The sequence below is a fragment of the Populus alba genome, chromosome 5 (genome assembly GCF_005239225.2).
Source record: "Populus alba chromosome 5, ASM523922v2, whole genome shotgun sequence".
Taxonomy (NCBI): domain Eukaryota; kingdom Viridiplantae; phylum Streptophyta; class Magnoliopsida; order Malpighiales; family Salicaceae; genus Populus; species Populus alba.
Window position 1 is genome coordinate 8492713 of NC_133288.1, and position 26173 is coordinate 8518885.

Here is a 26173-nt window from a genome sequence, read left to right on the forward strand (position 1 = left end):
CCGATTTGGCTCATTTTTTTTCTGGGTTTTTTTGGTTTTTTTCGATTTGGGTTCGATTTGGTTTTTTCAGTTTCAGGCTTATAAAGTCGAAATGGAATTGAACCGGTTGGTTTTTTCAAAATTCTAATAGGTTTAATCGGGTTTTTTCACGGTTTGGTTTTTTCTGTTATTTTTTTTTCCGGTTTAATCAGTTTTTTAATATTTTTACTCATCTATAATAAAATGAAAAAAAATACCATTAATAAGTTGGATTTCCAAATAACCATGGTGATATTAATATAGTCGTTTTTTTTTTATGATAAGATTTTTTTTATATAATTTTATCCGCCTCCCCTAGCTTTTGAACCTTGGATCAAATGCATTGCTCTAACCATAAATTCAGTAATTCACCATGGAAGTGCTTAAAAAAGCTTTGAGAAATTGCAACTTTGACTTGTCAAAAATCAAACCATATGATCTCCACCTCCCAAATACACATCATGCTTAGAGCAATTTACTAATTATCTCCAAAATATTTATTAAATCAATCAGCCGTAATTATCGCTAATAGATACACCTTCCTAGCTTTGTCCTTGGCACACGCCAAAAAAGAAAAAAAGAATCCAACACAACACAATAGCCTCAAAGACCAACAGCGTTTGCACTTTCTCCCACACTGTCTTTTCACTGTTCATTCTCTGTCTCTTTCCTTCTCTTTTTCCCACATCATCCCCCTCTTCTCTTACGTTTGTAGAAAGTAAGAAATCAAGAAAGCTAGTGTTTTATGACTGCCAAAGTATAGCAGGCAGGATGGACTGGGACAACAATCAAGAAAATCACCAGGACAGTCATCAAAATCAAAGAGAGTGTAGAAATGGGATTAACGGGACTAATGTGAATGTGAATGGTAATGGTGGAACTAATATGTTGTATGTGAAAGTTATGACAGATGAACAACTGGAAACTTTAAGGAAGCAAATTGCTGTTTATGCTGCTATTTGTGAACAGCTTGTTGAGATGCATAAAACCCTCTCTGCCCAGCAAGATCTTGCAGGTTTTTCATTTTTGGCTCTCTCTCTTTGTTCTTCTTATGGGATTTTTTTATCTTTCTTTCTGTGGTGTTGTATATGGTTAGATTTTGATAGCAATGACATAAAAGTGACAACTTTTTTACTGGGTAAAGGGGCTTCTTTAGCAGTACTACTGTTGTCAGTTTGTGCACTATTAGTAGTATTGGTTTTAGGGTTTTTAGTTCATGTTTGTGTCTGTTCTTTTTTAAGTAAAAAATTGTAAATTTTTGTGCTTGTGTGCAATTGGGGTTCTTTTTCGAGGATACTCACTGAATCTTTCTCTCTAATTACTGGTTTGGTAGCGAAGGATCTACCTTGATAAGTTAGTTTACTCAAATTATTGGATCAATTTGATTACCTTTTCTTATTCTTGGATGAACAAAAAGGTTATAGCTTTGATGTCACTGCTGATTCTGAATTTGGCATTATATCTATGTGAGAACATGAATGCCCCAGTGTTGTTCTTCATCTTGATGGAATATGTTGATTAAATTCAAGTGTTATTTCACCAAAACACAATGGTACTGCATGTTTTTTGTTGAATATTAACACGATTGCAAATTTTGCTTGTCTTGCTGAGTTTATCATTTGCTCCTGAAATCTTATTGAGTTGATTATGTTTCTGCTTGGTTTTGAGCTAACGAAAACATGTAAGTTGTTCTTGCGTGTGCTTTGTTGTGTAAAATTGCCAATACTAACATATTAGCCATTTTATGACTAATTTGGCTTCCCTGCTTATATCTCTTCACACTCATCGATTACGTTAATATCTGGAGGTGAGAATGAGATATGACTATGTTTTGACTTGTGCTCAAATATTGCCTTTGCCTGTTCTGTTGCAGGAGGCAGGTTGGGAAATCTATACTGTGACCCATTGATGGCATCTGGGGGTCACAAAATTACTGCCAGACAGCGGTGGACTCCAACACCTGTGCAGCTTCAAATTCTTGAGCGGATCTTTGATCAAGGAAATGGAACTCCAAGCAAGCAAAAGATTAAGGAGATAACATCTGAACTCAGTCAGCATGGACAAATTTCTGAAACAAATGTCTATAATTGGTTCCAAAATAGGCGTGCTCGATCAAAAAGAAAGCAGTTAGTTGCATCATCCAACAATGCTGAATCAGAAGTGGAGACAGAAGTTGATTCATTAAACGAAAAGAAGAAACCAGAAATATTTCACGCCCAACAGAACAACCCTCCTAGGGCCGAAGATCTGTGCTTCCAAAGCCCTGAGATAAGCTCTGAACTTCATTTCTTGGGTATGCTACTAAATCCAAGCATGTAGATTGCTTTAATGTTCATTTTCTTTTTGGTGACTGTATACCTGGAAACCAAACAAACATTTTAACATTATGTTACAACTATACAATGTATACTGTTATTGAAGCTGGTCGAACAATCAACAAAGTTGGTAACTAATAAAATGTTAGGCTGGAGCCTGCCATATCAAATCAAAGCTTACTGATAGCTGCCACCTGATCCAATTTTGAGGTGTCATTGTGATGCATTTCATTTTCAGTAATAATCCATGATAATCCTTTGACCATATTGATATTTCAATTTCCCCTGTCAGTTGGGTAGGCTTGGTGACCTTTCAGAATGCTCTATGTAGAATACACTTTCTGATGAAACCATAGCTTATGTTTCCTCCAGCACAGCCTTAGTCCTTAATTCTGGCCGAGCCTTTTCTTATTCTTTATAACCAAACCAGTCCTTGTGCAGTATGATGCATCTTCCTTATGAGTATGATAAGGCTCATTGATTGAGTTGTTATTTTATTATTGTGATATGATTTAGATTGGTTAAATGCATTGTTATATTATTATTGGTAGTATTTTGGTTCTTCATTCATTTGTAAAGGGAGATTCTTCTCGTGTAGGGGTGTTATGTTCTTCGCATGATTTTCATCCATCAAGCCTGCTATTAATGTAAAACCTTTGCTTTCTAGCACTACAGTTCCTATGGGATTTGAGTACCATAACTCTTATTGCTTACGTAATTAATGAATGCAGGGGATGACCACCTGACAGGAAAGATGGGAGTGCCAGGGAACTATAATCTTTACGATCAAGCAGAGGACTATGGCATGGCGGGCTGACACTCATTTTGTCTCCAGATACTAATTTGTTTGACCAAGTTAGATCTTGACTAGAATCCATGGCTTTCCAAGTGTGAGGTTGTTGGCGTGATAGCAATGAGAACGTGACCTTCGCTCTAATTATGGGGTTATTCTTCACCCATAAAAGATGCCTTATATGGTGCCTGTCAGTTGGAAGATGGATGAACCTGTACTGTCTCGCAATTTCTATTTGGTTTGTGTTCAATAGATTTACCTGCAGGATCTTTTGTATGTGTTCATAGAGTATACAAATTTGCGGAGTAAAACCGATGGTATGTTAAGGGTGTGGAGCTTTTGCTGGACATGAACTCGTGAAGCTGTCTTTTTTCTGAATTCATGAAAGTAAAATTGTCTTTCACTTTTGATACCCAAGCATAACCATCTGTATGTTTACTGTTGAACTTAAGTGGTTTTCTGTCGCAATGAGTAAATACAATCTTAGGCAGGCAGAAATTCTTGCCATAATGCATATCCATATTAGTCTTAACCAAAATAAAATGAGAAGCCAACAAACTTATGATTCACCGTGTGGAAATAACGGGTGTCTTTGCAAGAGCAACCTATGAGCAGATATTATCATTCTTATGTACATTGATGGGAAGCGCTGCTATGCTTGGAGTGAGCTATACTGTAGATAACAAGAATGACTTTTCGTTAAATGGGGCAATTACAGTAGTGTTGAAATGCAACCAAGAGTCTGCGAAAGCCGTTATTGTTTTCTTATCGATCACTAGCCTCTAGCTGCACTTAAACGCTGTGCTGCACGTTCAAGGCTGAGTTCCTGTCGGCGTAATCCATGCCATAAGTCATTTGAACCATCATTTAGCAATCCAAGTTTTGCTATCTGCTTTTGCAACGCCTCCAGGTTGACAACAGGAATAGTTGTTGGTCGCCCGTGGGCACACTGCATTGAAAAGCTCAGTCTCATTCAACATATCCTCTCACACAAACTACACACACCACGGCACATGCACGCACACAATCATTTCACCGACATGTCATTAGAAAACAAATTTAGCCATTACTTACTTGAAAACAAAGTGTGGTCTGCTTTAGCTCTTCGACAATAAGTGAACATTCTGATGGTAGCAACGAATCTCCGAACATGATTGCGCCTTTATAATGTAATAAGAAAAAATAAATTCCTAAACAGACAAGTTCTCATGTCCAAGCAGAATCTAGTGATTAAAGATCTAAAAGAGTCAGAAAAGAAGAGAAAAGGGCATTTCCAGTGAGATAAGCACTTGCCTCTGCATGCTTTATAATTGAGCACACGAAGAACTGATGGCGGCAAAGTTGAAGAGCCATCTGTATCAGAAAGCTGCAGATTGCAATACAAACAAGAGGAGTTACTAATTATAACTTGCAGTATTGAAAGGAGAGATGAAGAGAATGGAGGGGCAGTCATATGATCACTGAGTGTCAATATCACCTGCTGCAGAAATTCCAAGAGATCTCCATCAGACAAATTGACCCCTAAAATGCATGGTACCTGCATGGAATTCAAATGAAATAATTGTAACAGTTCTAAAATGACCAAAATGTGATGAGGATTGAATCTTAAACATGCACGTGAATTTACAACAGATTATGAGATATGCTTATTCCACACAACAACAAAGGCTTAATCCCAAACTAGATGGGGTTATGAGAATTTTTTTAACAGTAGAAAAATGAGAGTCAATGATCTTAAGCTAAAGTGGCAGTGCTTTACTGCAAGAAGTGTAATCACAGTTGGCTGCTGGTGGAGAATATTCAAATTCCTGTAAAAACAGATGCGTCCCGAGATAAGGTGAGAATAACAAAGATCGTAGCGTTAAGATAATAAATGAATCCTATACAGGAAGTATAAAGGTTTGCAGAAGAAAGATACAGAAATTACTTCTTGAAGGTCCCTGAACCTTGAATATTGCAGATCCATCCCCATTCTCTTACTTGTTCAGCATAATTGTGAAGTAGCTGATACCCTATTTCAGGAAGTATCTGTCAAAATAGAATTCAAAGTTGGCTCAAAGTTTGTGTAAAATCACTCAACAACGCCATAGACCCAAAACAGAGCCTCTAATGAAGAATAAGTATACCAGCTCTTGCTCAGCATCAAGATAGGTAACTGTCTTCTCTTCTCCAGATAATACCTAGTCATTCAACTAGTCCTTTAGTTGTCTTTATGTATCAGAGATAAAATGCAAACTGCAAAAACATTTTTACCTTTTGACGAAGTTCTTCCAGTCGAATCCTTTCATCTGCTGCATGCTGTAAAAAAGGGCCACTACCAGTCATGAATACCACAAAATAGTTGTTAAAGCTTCATGCATTTCTATGTGTACATCCACGTGTAGAAAGTGTGTAAATCACTAAATCCATATTCATATGCACATCAATAATATACTTGTGTGCTTGTTTACAAGCGTATACTTTGAAGAAATCATAACCTTTCCTCTATCCCCTCCAAGGAGGTTCATATCAAATCCATACCAATTTTTTTAGCAACATTATATTTAAACCATACATAATATTACACAGCATAAAACACATCAACTAAGTATGGAAAGAAATGCATGCCAAATAGAAACTAATTTTGAAGAGATAAAAGATGCAGTAAATGGACCTGGTCTATAACAGCAAGTGTCCCACCAGCTACAATTGGGATGAATTTCTTGTCTACCTGATTAAGGACTCTGGCATCCTGAAGGCAATTCTTATGAATAGATTCTGGAACTAATAAATTTCCAGCAAGATGCAAGAACCCCGAAGAGATGTCAAGTATATTTCGCTGACTGCCAACATTGGATGACGTGTTGTGATTCTGTAAACAAAAGAAAATAAAAGCAAAAATAAAATCATTGATCAGAAATGAAGTTATACAATGAAAAGGAACTTATTGCAGTAACAAAAAAAAAAAAAAACTTCAAAAATACTCAACTGCAATTTGTTGGCAGCCATTCCGCCATTTGATCCTATAATCCATTGACTCCTGGGTGTCCTTTGGCATAAAGCCTGAACAAGTGAATCAATATGAAACCACAACTGTTTAACCACAAGAAAACACACCCACTAAAGGGAGCATTTAAAATCCACCTGCTACTTAAAATAAACTCAATAGCTCAGGTCTAGAAGTACTTCATTCATAAATGATTGCTTTCTCAAACAAAATATAATTTAACTCTATAATCATCAATGCTATCCTCAGTCTAGAAGTGAAACACCACAACTATTGCTCAAAAAAATGGAGATACCTTCAGGTGAAGAATCATAAGCCTTAGGGTGTTGGAAGTGCTCTGGATTTCCTTCTGGAGTCTCCTTGTTCGGCATGGTATCTGGCATGTTCTTTCCATTGGATCTGAAAACCAATCCCACAAAGAACTGAGTTACATTTGGGGATGCAAAAAGGCTTAAATAAGGGGAATAAAAGAGGTCATTGTACTTGGTTCTTTGGGTTAAATCCTCCTCCACATGACTAGGCTGGAGAGGTAGATGCTCAAAGTCATTAGCTTCTGCGAAGAATACAGGCTCATTAGTTTCTCAGAACCAATTTGCTAAAACATACAGCACAAAACCATAAGCAGCACCTGGAGAAGTGAGCCAATCATGGAACAACTGTGTGTATGGTTCTTCTTCTTTCCTCATTGAGTGGTTGTTTAAGGAAATAAACCTCCTCTTCAGTCTGCAAAATGGTGGGGTTGAATTGCTTCTTCTGGATCGTTCTTTGGCAGCACGATCTCGTACACAAGCTTTATATCTTAGTTGATTCTCTTGCCTTTCACACTCATCATTCCTTTTAGGATCTTTAGAACCTGGGTCCAAAAGGAGCCAGTCTGTCTCACCAACAGATATATCTGAATGTTGTAAAGAAAATTCATTATTTTGATCCTGCCACTGAGGCAATTTGCAGATATCTTTACTAGAATCAGCTGAATTTTTAAAATCTAACACACTGCTTGTACAACTTGAGAAGAAGTTATCTTGGCTGGAAGGCTTTGACATAATCTCCCAGCTGTCAGGAAGATGCCAACAATTTTCCTTTTTACCCCTTCCCTTGCTCCCCTCACTTGCATTATCATCTGGAAAGTGTTCAGCATCCCAAGCTTTTGCTTGAAAAAAAGCTTTATATCTTAGTTGATTCTCTTGCCTGTCACACTCATCATTCCTTTTAGGATCTTTAGAACCTGGGTCCAAAAGGAGCCAGTCTGTCTCACCAACAGATATATCTGAATGTTGTCGAGAAAATTCATTATTTTGATCCTGCCACTGACGCAATTTGCAGATATCTTTACTAGAATCAGCTGAATTTTTAAAATCTAACACACTGCTTGTACAACTTGAGAAGAAGTTATCTTGGCTGGAAGGCTTTGACATAATCTCCCAGCTGTCAGGAAGATGCCAACAATTTTCCTTTTTACCCCATCCCTTGCTCCCCTCACTTGCATTATCATCTGGAAAGTGTTCAGCATCCCAAGCTTTTGCTTGAAAAAAAGCACTTGAAGTTACAGAACACCAATCAGACATTGATGAATGATTTCCTGAGGCATACATTTCTAATTGTAGGATAGAATTAGATGCAAGACCTTTCCCTTTAGCTAAAAGTTTTCCATTTGGTGAAGAAGAATTTACATAAGCACCTGGCAGAAGATCAAAAGCTGCAGACATCTCAGCTCCATCAGTATCTGCAGGCAACCGCTGAGTACACGATGCATTGTCCTGTGGTAAAGCACAGGGAAAGATATCAAATATCGTATCCCCTTTTGGGATACCCACATTTTCAGCTGTGCAAAGCCGTCTTCTTTTGTTCTTGGAGACATCATTAAGAAATTCAAATGCTTCCTTGCCAGCAAAAAAATCCCTATCAAGTGACAGGCTTTTCTGTGAGGAGCAACTCTGTAAAATGGGTTTTATATTACTCTTGCTAAACGGTAATTCGTTTCTGAATCCATAATGATCAATGGAGAATGCACTCCCAGGAGATTCATTTCTTGCCACGGAATCAATTTTTGGGGACTCGTTTTGCCATTCTGAGCTTGAGAAATGGCTCTGCATGTGATCACTGAGTCTTTCCCTGGTAGTGAAACTATCTTCCAAGAAGCAATTATCTGGCAATAAAAAATTCTTATCAGATGTCAAGAGATGACACTCATCTGTTTTGGTTGCTCTTGGCATGTATCCAGAGATGGATCCATTCCATGTTTGGGAAGAGTACTCACCCTGAAGAACAAATTCCTTATCAACTTGTTCCTCTTTGAATTCTGAAACATTTGAGTAGAATTCTTGAGGAACTTTATCATGCTTCCCATGAAAAAGATGGTCAACCTCTTTGTTTAGCATCTTCAAAGGGCAAGAAATAAGATGATGAGAAGACTGGTGAATTTTAACCCCGCCTTTCTTTATTGCAAATCCAGAAAAATCTGCATCAAAAAAATCTAGCAACAAAAAGATATTCAGGTGTCAAGACAGATCAAACCACTTTGCATAGAAAAGAAAAAACATCAAATCTGAGCAGCATGAGAATAATAAATGGGCGCTGGTAAACATGTTGGGCAATAAACAATAGAATTGTACCTTGTTTCACTGATGTGATATCATTACCTTCCTGCCAAATGTCATTTTTCTGGAACGTATCTGTTACCTGAGTGGAGGATTCTCCTATAAACATTCAAAAAGTGAAACAAAAATTTAGAAGCAATCATAAATCATATGGACACCGCAATCAATTAAAGCAACAAATAGCTGCGAAAGCATACCAATAACGGTGCATTCCCTCCAGAGTTGTTGAACGACCTTCTCAATGAAGGCAAGGATAGGATTCCAATCCTGGGGAAAGGGTTGAAATCTCAGCAGCGCAAAAAATTAAGACACCAATTTTATAATCACTCAATGATTGTGTGGCAACAACATGAAAGGTTCAAGAATGACAGTGAGTAACAAGCAATGAATCGAAAGATTATAGTAATGGGCGAGCTTCTAGCAGCACACATTCGCTTGAAATACTTCTAGCTACCATACAGAAAGCACATGTTGGTGGCCTCATAATCATGCTCATTCTCAGGAAAAATATTCGTGGAGTAATACATGCATTGCCACACACTCAATTATGTTGATAAGAAAATTGCACATCAGACGCTTAGTTGAAGAAAAAGGTTGAGACCGGATTGAAATACATATTTTCTGTTTCAGGTTTGAACTAAATCAGAATCCCTATACAATCAAATAAATAAATCAGAATCTCAAAGATAGACATGATTTTGATTTAGACATACAACACTAGTTTACCACATACTAACTCTTTTGTGTCCTTTATTTTGTTTTGTTTTGTTTTGTTTTGAAATACATTTCTTTTTTAGACATATCATACTGAGAATCAGCTGTTCACACAGCAATGACTCTTAGCATCGCATTCTAGGTAATAATGCCACAGCAGCTGCTTATTCTTGAGGAAGAGGGGCAATGGGGTTGGATGCAGCACTAGTGCATCCAAATAAACAGTCAAGATCTGGGAAGTCAAATTAAATGTACTGAACCTGGTGTCATAACCGGAATAACTTGCAAAGCAAATCAGTGCACAGAAATCACAATCCATTATCAGACAATAACATTACCTTGAATTCAGCATGTGTCTTTGACGGCTCAAAGGTTAAATCATAGAGAGAGAAAGCGCAACTCAAATTTAAAATATAAGCTGGACATGGTTGAGGCCTGATTTTCTTTCCTTTTTGGGACACGCTGTTAGCCTTCTGCAGAACTGGATGCTCAAATCTAGAGGCCAGGTGATTTAGCAATTTGTGAATTGGGCCTTTGCAAACAAACCGTGAATTGATATCTAGCATCATTAAGGTTAAAAGAAAAATGAACTAAATAGTCAATCCTCTCTAACAGCATTTGACATGATCCAAAAATATATGCATACGCAGAGATGGATACAAACATATTGGAAAGCCTGCAAAAAGGACATCGATGAATGAGAAACCAGAAGATAAAATAAAGGAGAAAGGAGAAAGCAATCCCAACTAAATAAATATAAATTGTACCTTGATGGAAAAACTACTGCAAGGACCAGATACATAGCCAGAAAGCTTTAATACACCGTCACTGATATTCAGTTCATGAAGAGAGCTGGAATCTTCGATTCCAAATCCACTCATCAACAGTGATATTGCAGAAGATGGATTTGTGCAGAGAAGCTCCTCCTCACTACATTTGGGAACACAAGATGTCAAAAACAAAATACATCAACCATACAAACTCCCAACTTATGTTAAAAAAACAAAGAAAGAAAGCTCCAAACTGAAAAGGTGACCACTACATACCTTTCAATATCAACAACTTTAAAGGACACCTCTGAATGCATAAGAGCAACACGAAGTGCACATTTTTTTACCAAGTGCAGTATCTTCTTAGGGCTTCAAATTCAGTGATGCAAGTGACAAGAGAATCATGTCAGTGCAGAGCAATTCAAGATGAAAAGTACTTGTTTTGAGGCAGCTCAGAACCATTTTTCCAAAAGACAAGAACATGAGAATAGGCCAAAAAGAAACCTGGATTGCATATATTTCCTCCGAACTGGTTGGTTGTAAAATAAATCACGAACAACAACTGCCAACATACCAGGAAATGTTGAGAAAGAGATTTTTGAATCTATTAAAAGCATGACCAGATCTATGAGCTGGGAAGCCATCTCTACTTGCTAAATGCAATAACCAAACAAAATAAAGTATCACCTGTAGTGCCGACATCTTTAATATCATCATCAATTCCCAAACACAAACACTTAGATCCCTGGAAAGAGTAGTGTTGGAAGAATATGATTCTTACATGTTTAGCAGCAAGAATGTGAACTCAAACTGACAAAATGAACCTGCAGAAATGGAAAAGTCATGAACCATTCCAACCTTCATGACCTTGCGATATCCATTCGGCATTCCACGAGCTTTTGTCAATACATCTAACACTGAGACATCAGCGATAGAAGACAAAGCTTCTCCCCGGAAGCCAAAGTTTCCACTAGCAACATCCATATCAGCCAAATGTTGAACCTTTGAGGTCACTGTTCACACATCAAAGAAAACCAAACATTATCGCATGGCAGGATAATAAATAAAGATCATATGTATAAATTTATTTCTTCCACTGTTAGTGTTCTGGTTATAACACATGATTATTTTGCCTTTACATACATCCCACCATAAGAACTGAACCCATTCTCAACTGCTCTTATATTAAAGTGCTTGTAGTATGCCATCTTTAGCCATCCATAATCCTTTGTTTTATACAGAGCCTAGTAATGTTAAAAATCAAGTTTATTACCCTAAGTTGATTTACAATTTATATTTCACGATCAGAGAAGCCAACATAGTGTTTTGAAATTTACAGATAATTCAAGATTTGTATTCACTGAGTATCCTATGCTATTGATATTTAATAATCCTCTTACAAACATCAGCTGCATTTTCCCAAAAAGTAAATTTCGAAACTTTAAGGTTAAAAACCCACATAAGAAACATGACTTGCTACTCTATACATATCAAAAAGAAACAAAAAATAAAAGCAAAATTTAGCTACCGTATCTTTCTCCCAGTAACACCAATCCATCCCGTGAAATCCCACATCCTGCAAGCAAGAAAGCACACAAATTAATAACACAATTAGAACTCAGCTACGACATTCAATATAACCTTAACCTTGAAAAAAAAAAAAAAATGTTTAACAAACCATCATCAGAAACTTTCACATAGCAGGTCCCAACAGCCACGTAAACCGAAACCTGAAACAACAAAACAGTCATCACTCCTCATAAACATCAACATAATCCCATGATATGCATTACAATCATAATAAACAAATCACATGAAAAACAAACCTAGTGCCTTTTTTTTGGCAAAAACAAAAAGATAACCATCATTCCTCACAAACCCAACATTTTCTTTAAAAATATAACATAATGTCCCTCTCAAATTTCCCATAAAATGGATATCAAAACTACACAAGAAAAACAAAATTTGTCGCTTGAATTGCATAAAGTTGAAATCTTTCTTTCTTAAACAACAACAAAAAAAATCCCAACATTTTATTAATCTTATAAACTCGAAGTTTTCACATTAAATGCAAAATTGTACCTTTTTAGCACCAGCATCCAAGCTATTAAAAACAAGCTCCTCTACAACTCTTGTTAAATCAAACACCAAGATCCCTGAACGCATTGTGCTGCGTGCTGACACCGGCAATCGCTTAATTATACCCATGAGAAACTATTTGGGAGAAATTGACTTGACTGGATCAGAAATGCGAATCTTTGAGTAAGGGTTTTGAAACGATGACGTTTTTGAGAGAATTCACTTTGCGGGTTCTGAAAAAGGCGGTCTTTTGTGGGAGGTATATGTTAGCGAAGATGACGCTTGCTTTTTCTTTTCTTTTTTTTCCTTGTTTTTGATTTTCAGTGTGGATTTGACATTTTAATAGCATTGTTATTTAAAGTTTTTTTAAATTATTTTTTATTTAAAAAATATTAAATTAATAGTTTTTAATAGTTTTTATATATTTATGTTAAAAACTAAAAAAAAATATTAATTTAAAAATATTTTAAAAAAACATTATAATATCAAACACACTTAATTATATTTATTTTAATGTAAAATCTAAACTTCTCATATTCGTACAGTAATTTATCTTAAAATTTGTAAATTTGTGAAAATTTATATTTTTTTTTATATTAGAATCCAAACTTATAACGTGAAATCAAAACTTATTTACCATCCCATATTTCTTAAAAGTTAAAACATTATTGAATATTTTTTATATTTTTCCTTTTGTATCTAATACTTTTTTTAAGAGTCTGGATGCCATTAATTGACATGCATAAACTCTTACAATCTTACATGGAGTCAATAATTTTTTAAAAAATATATTTTTTTACTATTTTTATTTCATTTCCTTAGATTAAAAAAATAATTTTTTTATCATAAAGGAATGGTTATTTTTTTTATTTTTAAAAAAAGTATTTTGACCATGCTTGTTGATTACCATTTATTTTTCATTAATTTGCAAATTATTTTTTAAATAGTCATAGTATTTTTTCTTCTTAAAAATAGTATCAAAGGACTATCACGCTCAGTGGCGGAGCCACGTGGGTGCAAAAGGGGGCAATTGCCCCCTTAATTTTTTTTTAAATGTTTATTATATTAGGATATTAATATAATAATTTGGGGAGGGTTTGATACATAGAAAGTGGAAAGTTATTGTTTAATTATATTTTAATATAATATATAATATATATTTCCAGCTCATTTACTTAAATTTTTTCCTTTTTTTTTTACTAATTAATAGAGAGGTTTTTTTTTTTCTTTTAAGTTGTTGTGCCTCTTCTTTTTCTTACGTAAACTTTTTATCAAGTCTAGTAACTTCTTTTTCTTTATGTTTTAGGTAAGAATTTTTTTTTTTTTATCTTTTTTATTTATTTCATTATCTAATTTTAATTTTTTTTTTTATAATTAGTTATTAAAGATATTAGAGTTTATGATAATTTAGGGGTTTTAATATGAATGTGTTCAAATATGTTCAAAATAAATGTTTTAATTTTTTAATTTAATCAATTAAATGTTTTTTTTATTATAAATGAATAAATTAATGTTCATCCAAAATCACTATTTTTTGCATCTCTTGTATTGACAGAGTAGATTATTAAAATTATTTAACTAAGGTCTCTTAGTTCACTATAATTATGGATTAATTATTTAATTAAGGTCTTTTAATTTACAATGTACACGTATTAATTGTTATTTTATATCAAATTTATTTGAATTAATTGTTAACGAGATGCTTGGAGTTAGAAGAGGGTATGGATTTAAATCCCATAAGTTACACTTTCTCTCTCTTAGTATTTTCTCTTATTTGAAACTAGAGTATAATATTAAAACTTGTTTCACATCTTTGACTTAATGAATTTATACAACTTTTATGTGTGTGTAGAAATAATTTAAATGTCTAGAAATGATTAAGTATAATTTAATCAACATACTTATTATATATATATAATTGAAATGAATTTTGATAAATTGATGTGTATTTTAAAATGAATATCATATGAAAGATTTAGAATTATTATGCAACTCAACCGACTTTATTATTGTGTTAATTATTATGAAGACATTAATGATAATAATAAAATCACTAGGTTCATCAATTAAATTAACACGTTACTATAAAAGTATTTCAAGTGTAAATCCTTTAAAGATGAATAATCATTCAAAACTTCAAGTTATATAACTCAATTAAGTTTTAAAAAAATCATATTGAAAAGTTACAGTATTTATTATTAATTTACCACTGTTTTAATTTGCCCCCTCATAGAAAAAGCTCTGGCTCTGCCACTGATCACGCTACTACTTCTACATTCATGAAAACCCTATATTTTTTAAGATTCAGTCATTAAAGGGTAACATAAATAATAAAAGCACATCATAATATAAATTTGATCTACGAATGTTACTTCTTTTTGAAAGGCAACAAAAACCTTAAACATAATTTTTTCCATTTGAAATAAATTCGTTTTTCAATCAATTCTTGCACAGGTCTAACTAGTTAAATTGTTCATTTACATTTTTTTTTTTATCACAACTCATATTTGAATTGAAATTTAACATAATAATATTTGTCACAAAGACCATTTCAACAAGATGATAAAAATTGAAAGGAATAAAAAAAAATATCATTTAATTTTAATGTAACTAGAAATTTTAACTAGTTTTTTAGAAGTTTCAAGAAAAGAATTAATTATATTAAAGGAAAATAATAAAAAAAAATATTCAATGTACTTTTATGTTAGTAACTTTTTTAAACTGGTATATCTGTTTTTTATTGTCAAATGTAAATGATTACTAAGATTTAAGATAATGATTTGAGATTAGGTTAAGTAATAGAACTTAATCCTTATTTTTAAAATACGAGTGTTGAACTCGAGAAAATGATAAATAATAAATTGAGCTTTTGGCTCGTCTTTTCTATTATGTTTTAAACTGGACCTAAAGGTCTTTATTTATACTTAATAAGCCACGATAGAATCACGTTAACTTAACCCTGATCTGCTTACTTACCATGATAGGGTGAGACATATCACAAGACCAAATAATATTTACAAAGAAGTATTTAAATGGTTTATATTTCTTTAATGAAACTATCAAACTCTTGACTTCACGAAGACATAACCCTTTTAAGGATTTTACCATATTCGGGTCAATTCTCTAGTCAAAACAAAAGCAAAACTCTTATTTTAATTTTTTGAAAAAAAATTAAAGTCCAAAATTTCATGGACAAAACCCTTTTAAGGATTTTACTATATTCAGGTTAACTTTTTGATAATATATATATATATATATATATATATATATATATATATATATATATATATATATTTATGTTCTTTGAAAACAAAGAAACTTTTTTTCATTCTAGATGATGAAACTCTATTTTTCAAGGACAAAAATACTTTAAGGATTTTACCATTCTCAAGTCGATGGTAGTCAAACATCATATAAGAAATCAAAAATCGTATAATCACACCTTTAAAACATAAATCTCATAATAATCAAAATAGACATATCTATATATAAAAACCAACTACATACGACAAATGATTCAACACAAACAAGTCAGTGTGGAAAAAAAATATAATATCCAACATACAAAATCAAAAGACATATGATGTGAATTAATCAAAACAAACAAATTGATATGTTAGGGTTTGAAATTGACATTTGAAGACTATCGGGACTGAGTGGAAGCTATTGAAACAAAGAGGAGTAAAGGTGACAATAGACACACACCAATAAATGGGCATCGTAGATGGATCGTGGCGCATGTGATTTACGTACTATCATGGCTAGGATCGGGTACACCCTTTCCATTCTTCATTTCTACATAAGATAGATTGGGTAAAAAAAAAATCATTCAGTTTCCCTCTTTTCTCTTATTTTTTTCTCAGTGATGAATCAGTGATTTGGTCACAGTATGGTGTTAGGGATATGAGGACTATGGCTATTTTGGGTTTAGTAGTGGTGGACCTGGGAACTTTTTTTTTTTTTCTGTAAAATAAAAACGTTAGTAGCGGTGGTGTGTGGTTTGGGTTATTATTGTATTTATCAGGGATGTGGCTACGTGTTTATAGAGCTAATCGACAAGAAAGAATGGTTTTATAAAAGACTGGTGAGAGAGTCTACGAGAAGAGTTTTTGGCTACTAGGGTTTTTTGTGTGTCTTTGATTGGTGGTTATATTTGTCTTTTTTTAAGGGATATTTTTTTTTTTGCGTGAATGTATCTGTGTGTTTTTGCTTCCTTTTTTTTTTTTTAAGTGGTATGCCTTTTTATTTATACTATTATAACTCCTAGAAAAACAAGAAAAGAAAATAATAGGAAAAATAATATTTAGAAAGATTTTATATTATTTTCTCTTTCAATGATAACGTTGTTTTTATAGTTTTTCTAATTTTAGTTAAATCCCATTTATTTTTCTTTTCCTTGTTTTTATGATCTTCCATTATATTGTTTTAGTCATCAACCATCTTGGTTTCCCTTTTCTTCCTTTCCTCTCATTTCTCTCCTCAAATTTTCTTCTTTTTCTTCTTATATATAATATAATAATAATAATAATAAATAATAATAATAAAGTGCAAAAAATTATGAAATGATGGGAATTGACTAAATTTTATTGAAAATATATTTTTGAAAATATATGAGGAAATTGAGGGGTCAAATGACGGTTATGATAATTGTCCTCTGTTTTAAAAATTTACGGTGCAAAAACATTGAAAATTTCATTTACCTTTGGCTTTGTATAATAAGGTTATAAAAAAATTACAAGAAATATATCACTAGAAAAGAGTTTTTTTTTTAGATTAACACAAAAAATAATCTCATCAAGAGGTAACTACCCCAAAAACAAAATAAATAAAGCAAAACATGTCTTATTAAGAGGTAATTACTCTAAAAACAAAACAAGTCTCACCGAGAAATGACGACACTCAATATAATATAAAACACTAACTTGATTTTAGAGTTTACTTTTGACTTACCTAGCTATGATATTTAGCTAAAGAAGCCCTGATTGCAAACTCATTTTGAACATGTCATATGTTTTTTCTTGTGAAATAACTAATTTTGATTTTATATTTAAATAATGCTTCTTAGAGTTGAGGAGAAATACAAATTGTATATTTTGATAGTTTAGTCTTTCCTTTTGATATCAATCGTATATGTCAAGATCTTTGGCTTCAGAAGCATCTCTAAATTTGATTACTAATTTGCCCAAATGCCATAAATGCCTTCCAAGCTCATTGCAAATTTGCCTTCTCGTGTTCTCTATTTTCATCCTTAGACGAGCATGGTTAACTCATTATTTTAACTTGACCCACATTAATTTTGCTTGTCATTTCCCTTAAATGCGATATATATTCATTACTACTCATCATCATCATGAATAAGTTGTTACCTTTACCACTCATGACTTATAATGGATGGAACACCGTCTTGATTTAACCCATGTCATCATTTTAACTTGGTTTGTATTGAATTTGGTTGTCCTTACCTTTTAATGCAGTTTGAGTGTATCTATTTATCAGTGCTCATTTTTTATTAACACCATGAAGGATCTATAACCTCTATTATTAGCTTATGATGTAGTTTTTAAGATCATCATTTAATAATTAGGGTTTCCATGGATTCCTTCAAATATAATTCTCTCAACAAATCTAATTGTAGTCATATTTCCTAATAGTCATTATAGGGCACACATGTATTATCATCATCATCATTTTTATCATGAACTCAATTGAATGAGAGTTTTGTTGTAAAATATTTTTATTTCATGAATTTTTATATATATATTTTTGGACTTATCCATAAATTTTAATGGTTGTCTCTATGTAGATCCAAGTATTTTCATTTAACGAACATTTTCTTTTCTTCAGTCAAACGCCCAAAACAAATCATTCAAATGTTATGATGAAATTTCAAACATTTATGTTGGAATATGATGAAGGTTTGTAGGATTTATAAAGAAAAGATTATCCAAAAATTTCTAGCTATTTTTTAGGCATGGCACAAGTGGATTCCTTGACAAATAGAGGGATATTTTTATAAAGATAATTGGATTTAAAAGAAAATTTATTCTTTAAAAAAAGATTAGCATCTTACTTCATGTTATATTAATCTTGCTATTTATTGGTAAACAACTATAATTCAATGTCATAATAAACAGAATGAAAAACATAAACAAGTCATAACTTTGGTTGAAAAAATATTTTTCTATTCTTTTTAGAGACTAACAACTTATTAACATAAATTAAGTTTTTTTTTTTATCTAAAAAAGCTTTTAAAAACATGTAATATAGGCTAAGTTTTATGCTTATAAAAGAATATGATAAACAAGCCTCAAAAGATGTTTAAAGGTGTAAAAACATAGCCTTGCCACCTTGCTTTTAACATTTAGTGACTAATCTCACTATAACCTTAATTCTCTCTTCTCTATCTTGTTCTTTATCATTGAAACTTTATTTTCAATTCTAGACTTTGCACAATCATTAAGAACACTTTGGATAACATTTTTTTAAAATATATATTTTTTTATAACAGTTTTTATCTATTTTCACAATCTCTTTTTATTTTTATTTAAAGGATTTCATTGATTATTCAAAGACTTCTAAAACATGCTTTCAGTATAAGGGGTGATCCTAGTCTGGATTATTATCCAATAAATATTTAAGGCTAAAAAGAAAGAACAAAAGATATATTTTTATTTGTGATTAATATATCAAAGATGGTTTTCCTTTATCTCAAATTCAAAAATGTTAACCTTAGAGAAAAAGTTGTTTGATCATGATCAGAATGCACATTATTAATTATCCTTTAGATAATCAAATCACTTGGTTTCTAGTTTGGGTATAATTAAATCGTTCTAAACAAGATTTTTTTTTTAGTAATTTTCTTTTTTGAGGATTTATTAAGGATGATGGGACCCTTCGAGATTCAAAATTGATAGATAATATGAGCTCTACCTTTTAATGTTTATTGAGATTGGAAAAGGATTTTTGAGATTCATAAAAAAAAAAAAAAAAGATTTCCCTTATAATTTGCATGATATATTTTAGAATTTAACATGCTAAATATTACTTTGACAAAAACATCTATTGACTTCAAAATAATAATTGAAATAAAAGGAAATATCATAATTTTAAAGATGTGATGTAGTCCTAAAACACATAAAAGAAAACTAAATGCTAGACAAATAAGATTTTAATGAATTTTTTCACAAAGTTTAACAATAAAAATGAGTTGACCAATTAACACTTATTCCATCTTCATGTTAACCTCCTTATCAAACATTTACAGCTTGGTAACACTATCATATGCCTTTTTCACAATCCTCGTCGATCATTTATTATTTCAATGATGGAATGGTGATATGTTATATACTATTATTTTCTATAAATGCAACGCAACCTTAACCCACTAACTTTCAAACTGATACATGAGATTTTTACAGTTTTTGATAGAATAACCTTAACCCACTAATATCATTTTAGATATGATGGTTGTATAAGATTTATCAAGAATGAGATAACTTGTCTAGTATTTAGAAGGTGTTAGCAAATAATGACGAACAACAAAAGTTTGCTAATCTTGGATAGTGAAACTTGATGGTGTTTGAAATGATTAGATAGTATTATATCCAGGATTTCTAATTTGAAGGCCATATTTTGATTTGTCTTTCAATAGGGAATTGAATATTGTTATTGGATTCCTAATCCTTTTAGAATTAAGGCTTTGCTTGACATTTTTTTTTGTTATAGTGACCACATTTATAAAATGAGCTGATGAATTACCAATCAAGTATTCGTAATATAGAGTTTTTAATATATCAACTAAAATTAAGGCAAGTTTTTTCTCAAATAGAAAAGGGTATGTTTATATTGTCACTTCGCATAACCTTAAAGCATATTTCTTGATTAACTCATTATTTCTTTTTATCTAGTCTTTGAATGTCAAACATGATTGAAGTTTATCTTTGAGTTGATTCCAAATTGTTTCAAAAAGGTATTGGCTAAATATTCTTATTTATTCATTTTTTAGCTATCCAACCTCACATACTAACTAAGAACAAGTCTAACTAGGCTTTCAAAAAAATAATGGATTAAAAGTTTCTTATCATTAATAACTTCAGCTATTTTGCTATAGTATACTTTAAAATGGATCTTCAGACATTGAGCTTTTATATACTTGATAGATTTAGAGACTTTGAATTTTCTCGGAATGCCAACATTTGACATATAGCCTCTTTTATCAGTTGAAAAGGGATCATTCAAGTCTATTTTTTCAATAGTTTTTTACCCTTTCATGAAAAAAATACTTGGGAAGATTTTATCTTATTTTCTCTTTGAATGAGAATTTTATTCTATAGTTTTTTCAATTTTAGTTGAATCCCTATTTATTTATTTTTATTATTTGGATGATCTTCTACTATGTTTTTTAATCATTGGTCATTTCACACCCCTTCTTTTTCATTACTTTTCATTTCACTCCTAAATGATTATTATTATTATTATTATACTTTGTCATACAAAATAAAATAAAATAAATAAATTTATAAAAAATATAAAATGATTGAGTTTCATATATATATATATATATATATATATATATATATATATATATATATATATATAATTTAAAAAAAAATGGGAAAACTGAGGGTTAAAAACAACATTGAAAAATGAAATTCAATTCCATCATTATTTTTATTGAAACAACTCACAATGTGATTGGATTTTTTTTGGCGGGAAAAAAAAACAACAAAAACATTTATTTTTAGGGTGTGTTTAGAATATAGGTATGATTAATTTGTTTTTTTTTTTTGGTGAAACCTATAAAAAAACAAGGAATAACATATATATATATATATATATATATAAACTATCATACCCAGCTACACCACATTCTCAAATACCCTCTTAGCTTTTAGTAAAATATAATTTGTGCTTTAAAAAAAATTATACAAAAAAAAAAAAAAACTCAATTTCAACTCACCTCAATCCTAAAACACACACTTACGTGTTTGCATCTAATGTCTAGAAAAAATGGTTGGTCGAGACACCATGATAATTAACTGTATCAATTATCAAATGAAGCCACAATCTATTTTAATTTTCACAAAATTTTATTAAGTGTCTATTTGGTATTGTGGCTGCGGGTGAGGTTCACCGGCAACCATAATTTTTAACATTTGGTAATGCTTTTACCATAAATTTTTAGTGTTGGATCCCACCATTAATTGTGGCAAGGTCACAAGTTGTAGAGTGTGTTTGATATTGCAGTAGCTGTTGTGGTTGTGGTTTGAAAAAATTTGTTTTATAAAAAGTATTTTTAGTTGAGGTTGGTTTGAAAAAATAGATGTTTGGTTAAAACTATGGTTGAAATTGAGGTTAAACAAAAGGTAGTTTAATGTGTTTGATTAAGAATGCTTTTGAAATTGAGGTTATAAAATAACTTTAAAAAATATATATTAATATTGATGGTTTTTAATTTAAATATTGTAGATTTAACTATTGCTATTACATCATGAAATAAATAATACTTTATATAAAATATTTTTTATTGTTCCATTAAACTATTCATCATTCCATCACGTATGAAATATATCCGACAAGGACTACAATTTTTACAAATTTTTTAAGAGCGCAACAACATCAGGTAAAATACAATCAGGAACAAAATTGAGATTGCGATCAAATTCTGTAAATGCGGCGTCATCAAGCGATCACCATCTACTTTATGTAGTCATTGAATAATGTTTAATACTAGTTTTTTGAATAAAAACAATTAAAATAAAAAATATTTTTTTTATTTTGTTGGATCAGACCCGTTTCAATACATTTTTAGCTTTGAACCGGACCGGTCCGGCCAGAATAGTGGAGCATGCTCCACTGTTCACGTCCATGCTCCACTGTTCATCTATTTTCTCATCACAAGAAGTAGCAAAGAGTTGCTTCTTATAGTACCTGTTTGGTATTGTGGCTGCGAGTGAGGTTCACCTGCAACCATAATTTTTAACATTTAATAATGCTTTTAACATAATTTTTTAGTAGTGGATCCCACCATTAACTATGGCACAGCCACAGGTTACAAGAAGCAGCTCTTTGCTGCTTCTTGTGATGAGAAAATGAATGAACAGTGGCTCCACTGTTCATCCATTTTCTTCAACGAACAGTGGAGCATGCTCCATTGTTCCGGCCGAACCGGTCCAGTTCAAAGCTTAAAATGCATTGAACCGGGTCCAACCCAACAAAATAAAAAAATATATTTTTTATTTTAATTGTGTTTTATTCAAAAAAACTAGTATTAAACATTATTCAATGACTACATAAATTAGACGGAGATCACTTGATGACGCCGCATTTACAGAATTTGATCGCAATCTCAATTTTGTTCCTGATTGTATTTTATCTGATATTGTTGTGCTCTTAAAAAATTTATAAAAACTGTAGTCCTTGTCGGATATATTTCATACGCGATGGAATGGTGGATAGTTTAATGGAATAATAAAAAATATTTTATATAAAGTATTATTTATTTTATGATGTAATAGTAATAGTTAAATCTACAATATTTAAATTAAAAACCATCAATATTAATATATATATATATATATATATATATATATATATTTAAGTTATTTTATAACCTCAATTTTAAAAGTATTTTTAACTAAACACATTAAATTATTTTTTGTTCAATCTCAATTTCAACTACAGTTTTAACCAAATATCTATTTTTTCAAACTAACCTTAACTAAAAATACTTTTTTATAAAACAAATTTTTACAAACCGTAACTATAACAGTTACCACAATACCAAACACACTCTAAATGGATTGTCCTCCAGTTATATGCAAGAAGCCAGACATTGAGTGTTTATTTACGACAACACCCATTGTTGATTCTAGTGCAAATTCTAAAAGAACAAAATCAGAAAAGGGAAAAGAAAAACAATTCTAGCCACTTTAATTCCTATCATAACTGAATCGAATTCACACATAGCTTAAAGTCCCACAAAAAGTTTCAAGCTAGGTAAATATTTTTCTCACTATATCATAATTAACAAGACATTAATTTTAAAAAACTATAAGGTATTAAAGAAAATAACATTTAACCAATGTTTTGCTTAATGTGAAGACAATATTACTAAGATTTTGATAATAAATATTTATTTTTGTGTTTGAATCTGATTTTTAAAGTGTTTTTCAAATTATATTTCACTTAAAAAATATTAAATTAATGTTTTTAAAGTATTTTTTTATATAATTTTAATATAATAATATCAAAAAATAAAATACAAAACGTATTATTTTGATGTATTTTTAATTGAAAAATAATTTTAAAAATATCCTAATACCAAACATTAAAACAAAAGAAGCTTGCTGCCCTAAACCCGAGGATAAATATGTAATATCAATACCCACAAATAAATCACCAAATTGAATTGAAAAAGGATAAGGAAAAGGAAAATAAAAAAACTGGATTGTAATACAAACACAAAAGACAAGGTTACACAAAGGAAAAGAAATCACCATTCAGGGGGATTTGTGTCTTCTTGTAGTTCTCCATACCTGAACCACTTCAAAAAAATAATAATTAAATAAATAAATAAAAATTACCCTTCTTTCTTACATAAATTTTAACATTTTATTACCTTAACCTAAACAAATAGATAAATAACAGGATCTTCTGATTTTCCTCTCTACCTGGATTTCTTCCTCACCTCTCTCTATCTCTTTCTTTCTCTCTCTGCAACCAAAACAGAACAAAAAAAAAAACCCTAATTTTGAATTCGCCGTTCCATCTCTGCTTGTACAATAAATTGAAGTGATCAGGTACTTAACCATTCAAATCAAGCACAGCCCATCTGATAACAATCAAAGCTTTGTGTGTTTTTGTAATTGAATCAATGCACATGGAATTGTACTCTATTAGATTTTGCATAATTCAATTGAATCAAGCTTCTAACATTGTGAATTACCTCATCTTGCTTTGATTCTCTGTTTTTTTTATCATGGTTAATATACAGATTGAAGAATTCATGTGTTCTCATTAATGGATTCTTGAAAGCTTGCGACTTTCTTGTGCATGGTGTGTGATTTTTAACCCCTTTTGGGTTGTAGTAGCTTGTTGATCGGCTGTATTTGGTTGCTGAGAAAGATGAGAATTCGAAAAATATTTTGAGCTTTTGTGCTCTATGGATTGCTGATTAGCTATATTGTTGTCTAAGATTGTTGCATAAGGTTCGGTTGAAGTAGACAACCTTTAATTTTTGCGTGTGTTGTTTAAAGATGAATTGAATTAATGGAAAACATTTTGGTGGATTCGTTTTGTAGTTTCATTTCTGTTTAGAAAAAAACGGTGGATTGATGAATTGTGATCTGGTTTCAAAAGGGTTTGAGCTGATTTTGATTTTGAGGATGGTGTGCTTTGATTTTTCACAATTTGTTTCATCTAGGGTTTAGGTTAATGTGGTTGATGCTTGATAATGAATCTATATTCTGGTTTTATATTTTTTTTCTTCAAGCAGGAATGTAGTTGGATTTGTTGTGGCATCAGGTAGAGAATTTCAATAATTTGCTATAAAGACTTCTATTGGGAATAATGGAGGCTAACATATGTGACATCAGTCACTTGGATGCTGATGTCCTTTTGCCTCCTCGAAAGCGCCTGCTTGCTGGATTCAAGAAACAGAGTTCTGATGGTGATGGTGCTTCACGTCCTCCTATAGTTGCGTCCTCTTCATCTTCAGCATCTCCTCCTTCTCCAACACCTTGTTCTCCTTCTTCGAGTGAATTTCAGACACAACTTAACATTCTGTTGAGTTCCCATTTTAATAGTAGTCACAACCTTTCACCTGAGCAGATTGTAGAGGCCTCAAAGTCAGCAGCTGAGGCTGCTGTTAAGGCTGCAGAGGCTGCAAGAGCAGCAGCTCAGGAAAAGGCTATTATTGCAGCAAAAGCGGTGTCTGCTGCCAGGAGTGCTTTAGCCTTGGTTGCATCATTTCCTGAAGAGGCAGCTAGCAAGGATAAATTCCTGAAAAAGAATAAGTTGAAGAAGCATGTTCAAGTTCAGCTCCTGTACAAAAAGCACCAACCAGTTGAGAATTTTAGGGATGATGAAAAATTAGCTCGCAAGTTGCATCGAGTTATGAATAGCTCCCCAAGAATTTCAAAGAATTCTTCTAGTTCTGACTTGAAGGGTGGTCATAGAAATAAGAAGCCTAAAAGCTCACCAAGTTCTGAAAGAACTAGGGTTTCAAATGGAAGTACAATGTTTGGAGAGAACCTGCCTTCGTCTTGCAATGGGCATGCCATAGCAGGCGAGTTGGATTCTGATGACTCCATCCAGGAGGCGGACACAAGTATCCCAGATGAAAAGGCATTGAAATATGAAAAAACTGGCCAATTAGACATAGATAACTGGGAAGCAGAGTCAAGTCATTTGAAAGAGAAAAACCGGGGTGATTCAAGTTCCCCAAGTAAAAAGAGGGGAAGACTGAAACTGAAGAAGTTGCCGTTAAGCATTTGTAACTCTAAGGATCAATCAAACCCCAAGGAAGGCAGTCTTCCTAAAATCCTCCCATTGGCTGATAAGACCTTGGGCAATTCTACTACTCGTAGCAAGCCTTTGTTTCCAATGGAGCCTTCCTCTGGTACTCTGGTGCAAATTGAGGCTACATCAATTTGGAAATGCCAGGAGTTCAAAGCACCCGCATGCATCAAACAGAATAAAGTCGTTCAGTCATAATCCTCGAACCCTCCTTGGTAACAGCTGGTGGCTTTTAGAAGTTGATAGCTGAGGTGGGATTTGTGATGCTCTCCTCCTCCTTTTTTTTTATAGAAACTGGTCATTTGATTTTTCTTTTTTCCTTTTCTGATCTTCGGTTTTGTAATGAAGTTGAACTGATTGAAATGTATATTTTTAAAATTCAA

General features: G+C 32.1%; 3 protein-coding genes across 7 annotated transcripts; 2 read left to right on the top strand and 1 right to left on the bottom strand.

Annotated features, from left to right (window-relative positions):
* Positions 1 to 573: 573 nt before the first annotated feature.
* On the top strand, positions 574 to 3543 carry LOC118029940 (WUSCHEL-related homeobox 13). Of its 2 annotated transcripts, none has more exons than XM_035033933.2 (3): positions 574 to 1033; positions 1892 to 2311; positions 3065 to 3543. In XM_035033933.2, exons 1-3 carry the CDS (start codon positions 790 to 792, stop codon positions 3148 to 3150), a joined length of 750 nt encoding a protein of 249 aa, XP_034889824.1. In that variant the 5' UTR covers positions 574 to 789; the 3' UTR covers positions 3151 to 3543. The 2 variants fall into 2 exon arrangements, with proteins under 2 accessions (XP_034889824.1, XP_073265210.1); XM_073409109.1 differs by lacking the exon at positions 3065 to 3543 and adding an exon at positions 2932 to 2999 and having other exon boundaries at positions 581 to 1033.
* Positions 3544 to 3640: 97 nt separating this feature from the next.
* Positions 3641 to 12583, bottom strand: LOC118029938 (DNA mismatch repair protein MLH3). 4 transcript variants are annotated; one of them, XM_073409107.1, is made up of 26 exons: positions 12276 to 12583; positions 11872 to 11923; positions 11722 to 11769; positions 11052 to 11206; positions 10881 to 10938; positions 10698 to 10755; positions 10470 to 10562; positions 10191 to 10353; positions 10084 to 10099; positions 9762 to 9982; positions 8907 to 8976; positions 8752 to 8808; positions 8370 to 8585; positions 6741 to 8258; positions 6596 to 6665; positions 6408 to 6511; positions 6095 to 6168; positions 5780 to 5977; positions 5380 to 5424; positions 5253 to 5306; positions 5054 to 5154; positions 4886 to 4934; positions 4604 to 4663; positions 4420 to 4492; positions 4201 to 4286; positions 3641 to 4075 (listed from the first exon to the last, which is right to left on the bottom strand). In XM_073409107.1, exons 1-26 carry the CDS (start codon positions 12399 to 12401, stop codon positions 3902 to 3904), a joined length of 3939 nt encoding a protein of 1312 aa, XP_073265208.1. In that variant the 5' UTR covers positions 12402 to 12583; the 3' UTR covers positions 3641 to 3901. The 4 variants fall into 4 exon arrangements, 3 of the variants coding, with proteins under 3 accessions (XP_073265208.1, XP_034889822.1, XP_073265209.1); XM_035033931.2 differs by having other exon boundaries at positions 8725 to 8808; XR_012169839.1 differs by lacking the exons at positions 3641 to 4075; positions 4886 to 4934 and having other exon boundaries at positions 4222 to 4286; positions 8725 to 8808.
* An 11254-nt stretch (positions 12584 to 23837) lies between these two features.
* Positions 23838 to 26173, top strand: LOC118029937 (uncharacterized). The gene is made up of 2 exons (XM_035033929.2): positions 23838 to 24073; positions 24769 to 26173. Exon 2 carries the CDS (start codon positions 24843 to 24845, stop codon positions 25986 to 25988), a length of 1146 nt encoding a protein of 381 aa, XP_034889820.1. The 5' UTR covers positions 23838 to 24073; positions 24769 to 24842; the 3' UTR covers positions 25989 to 26173.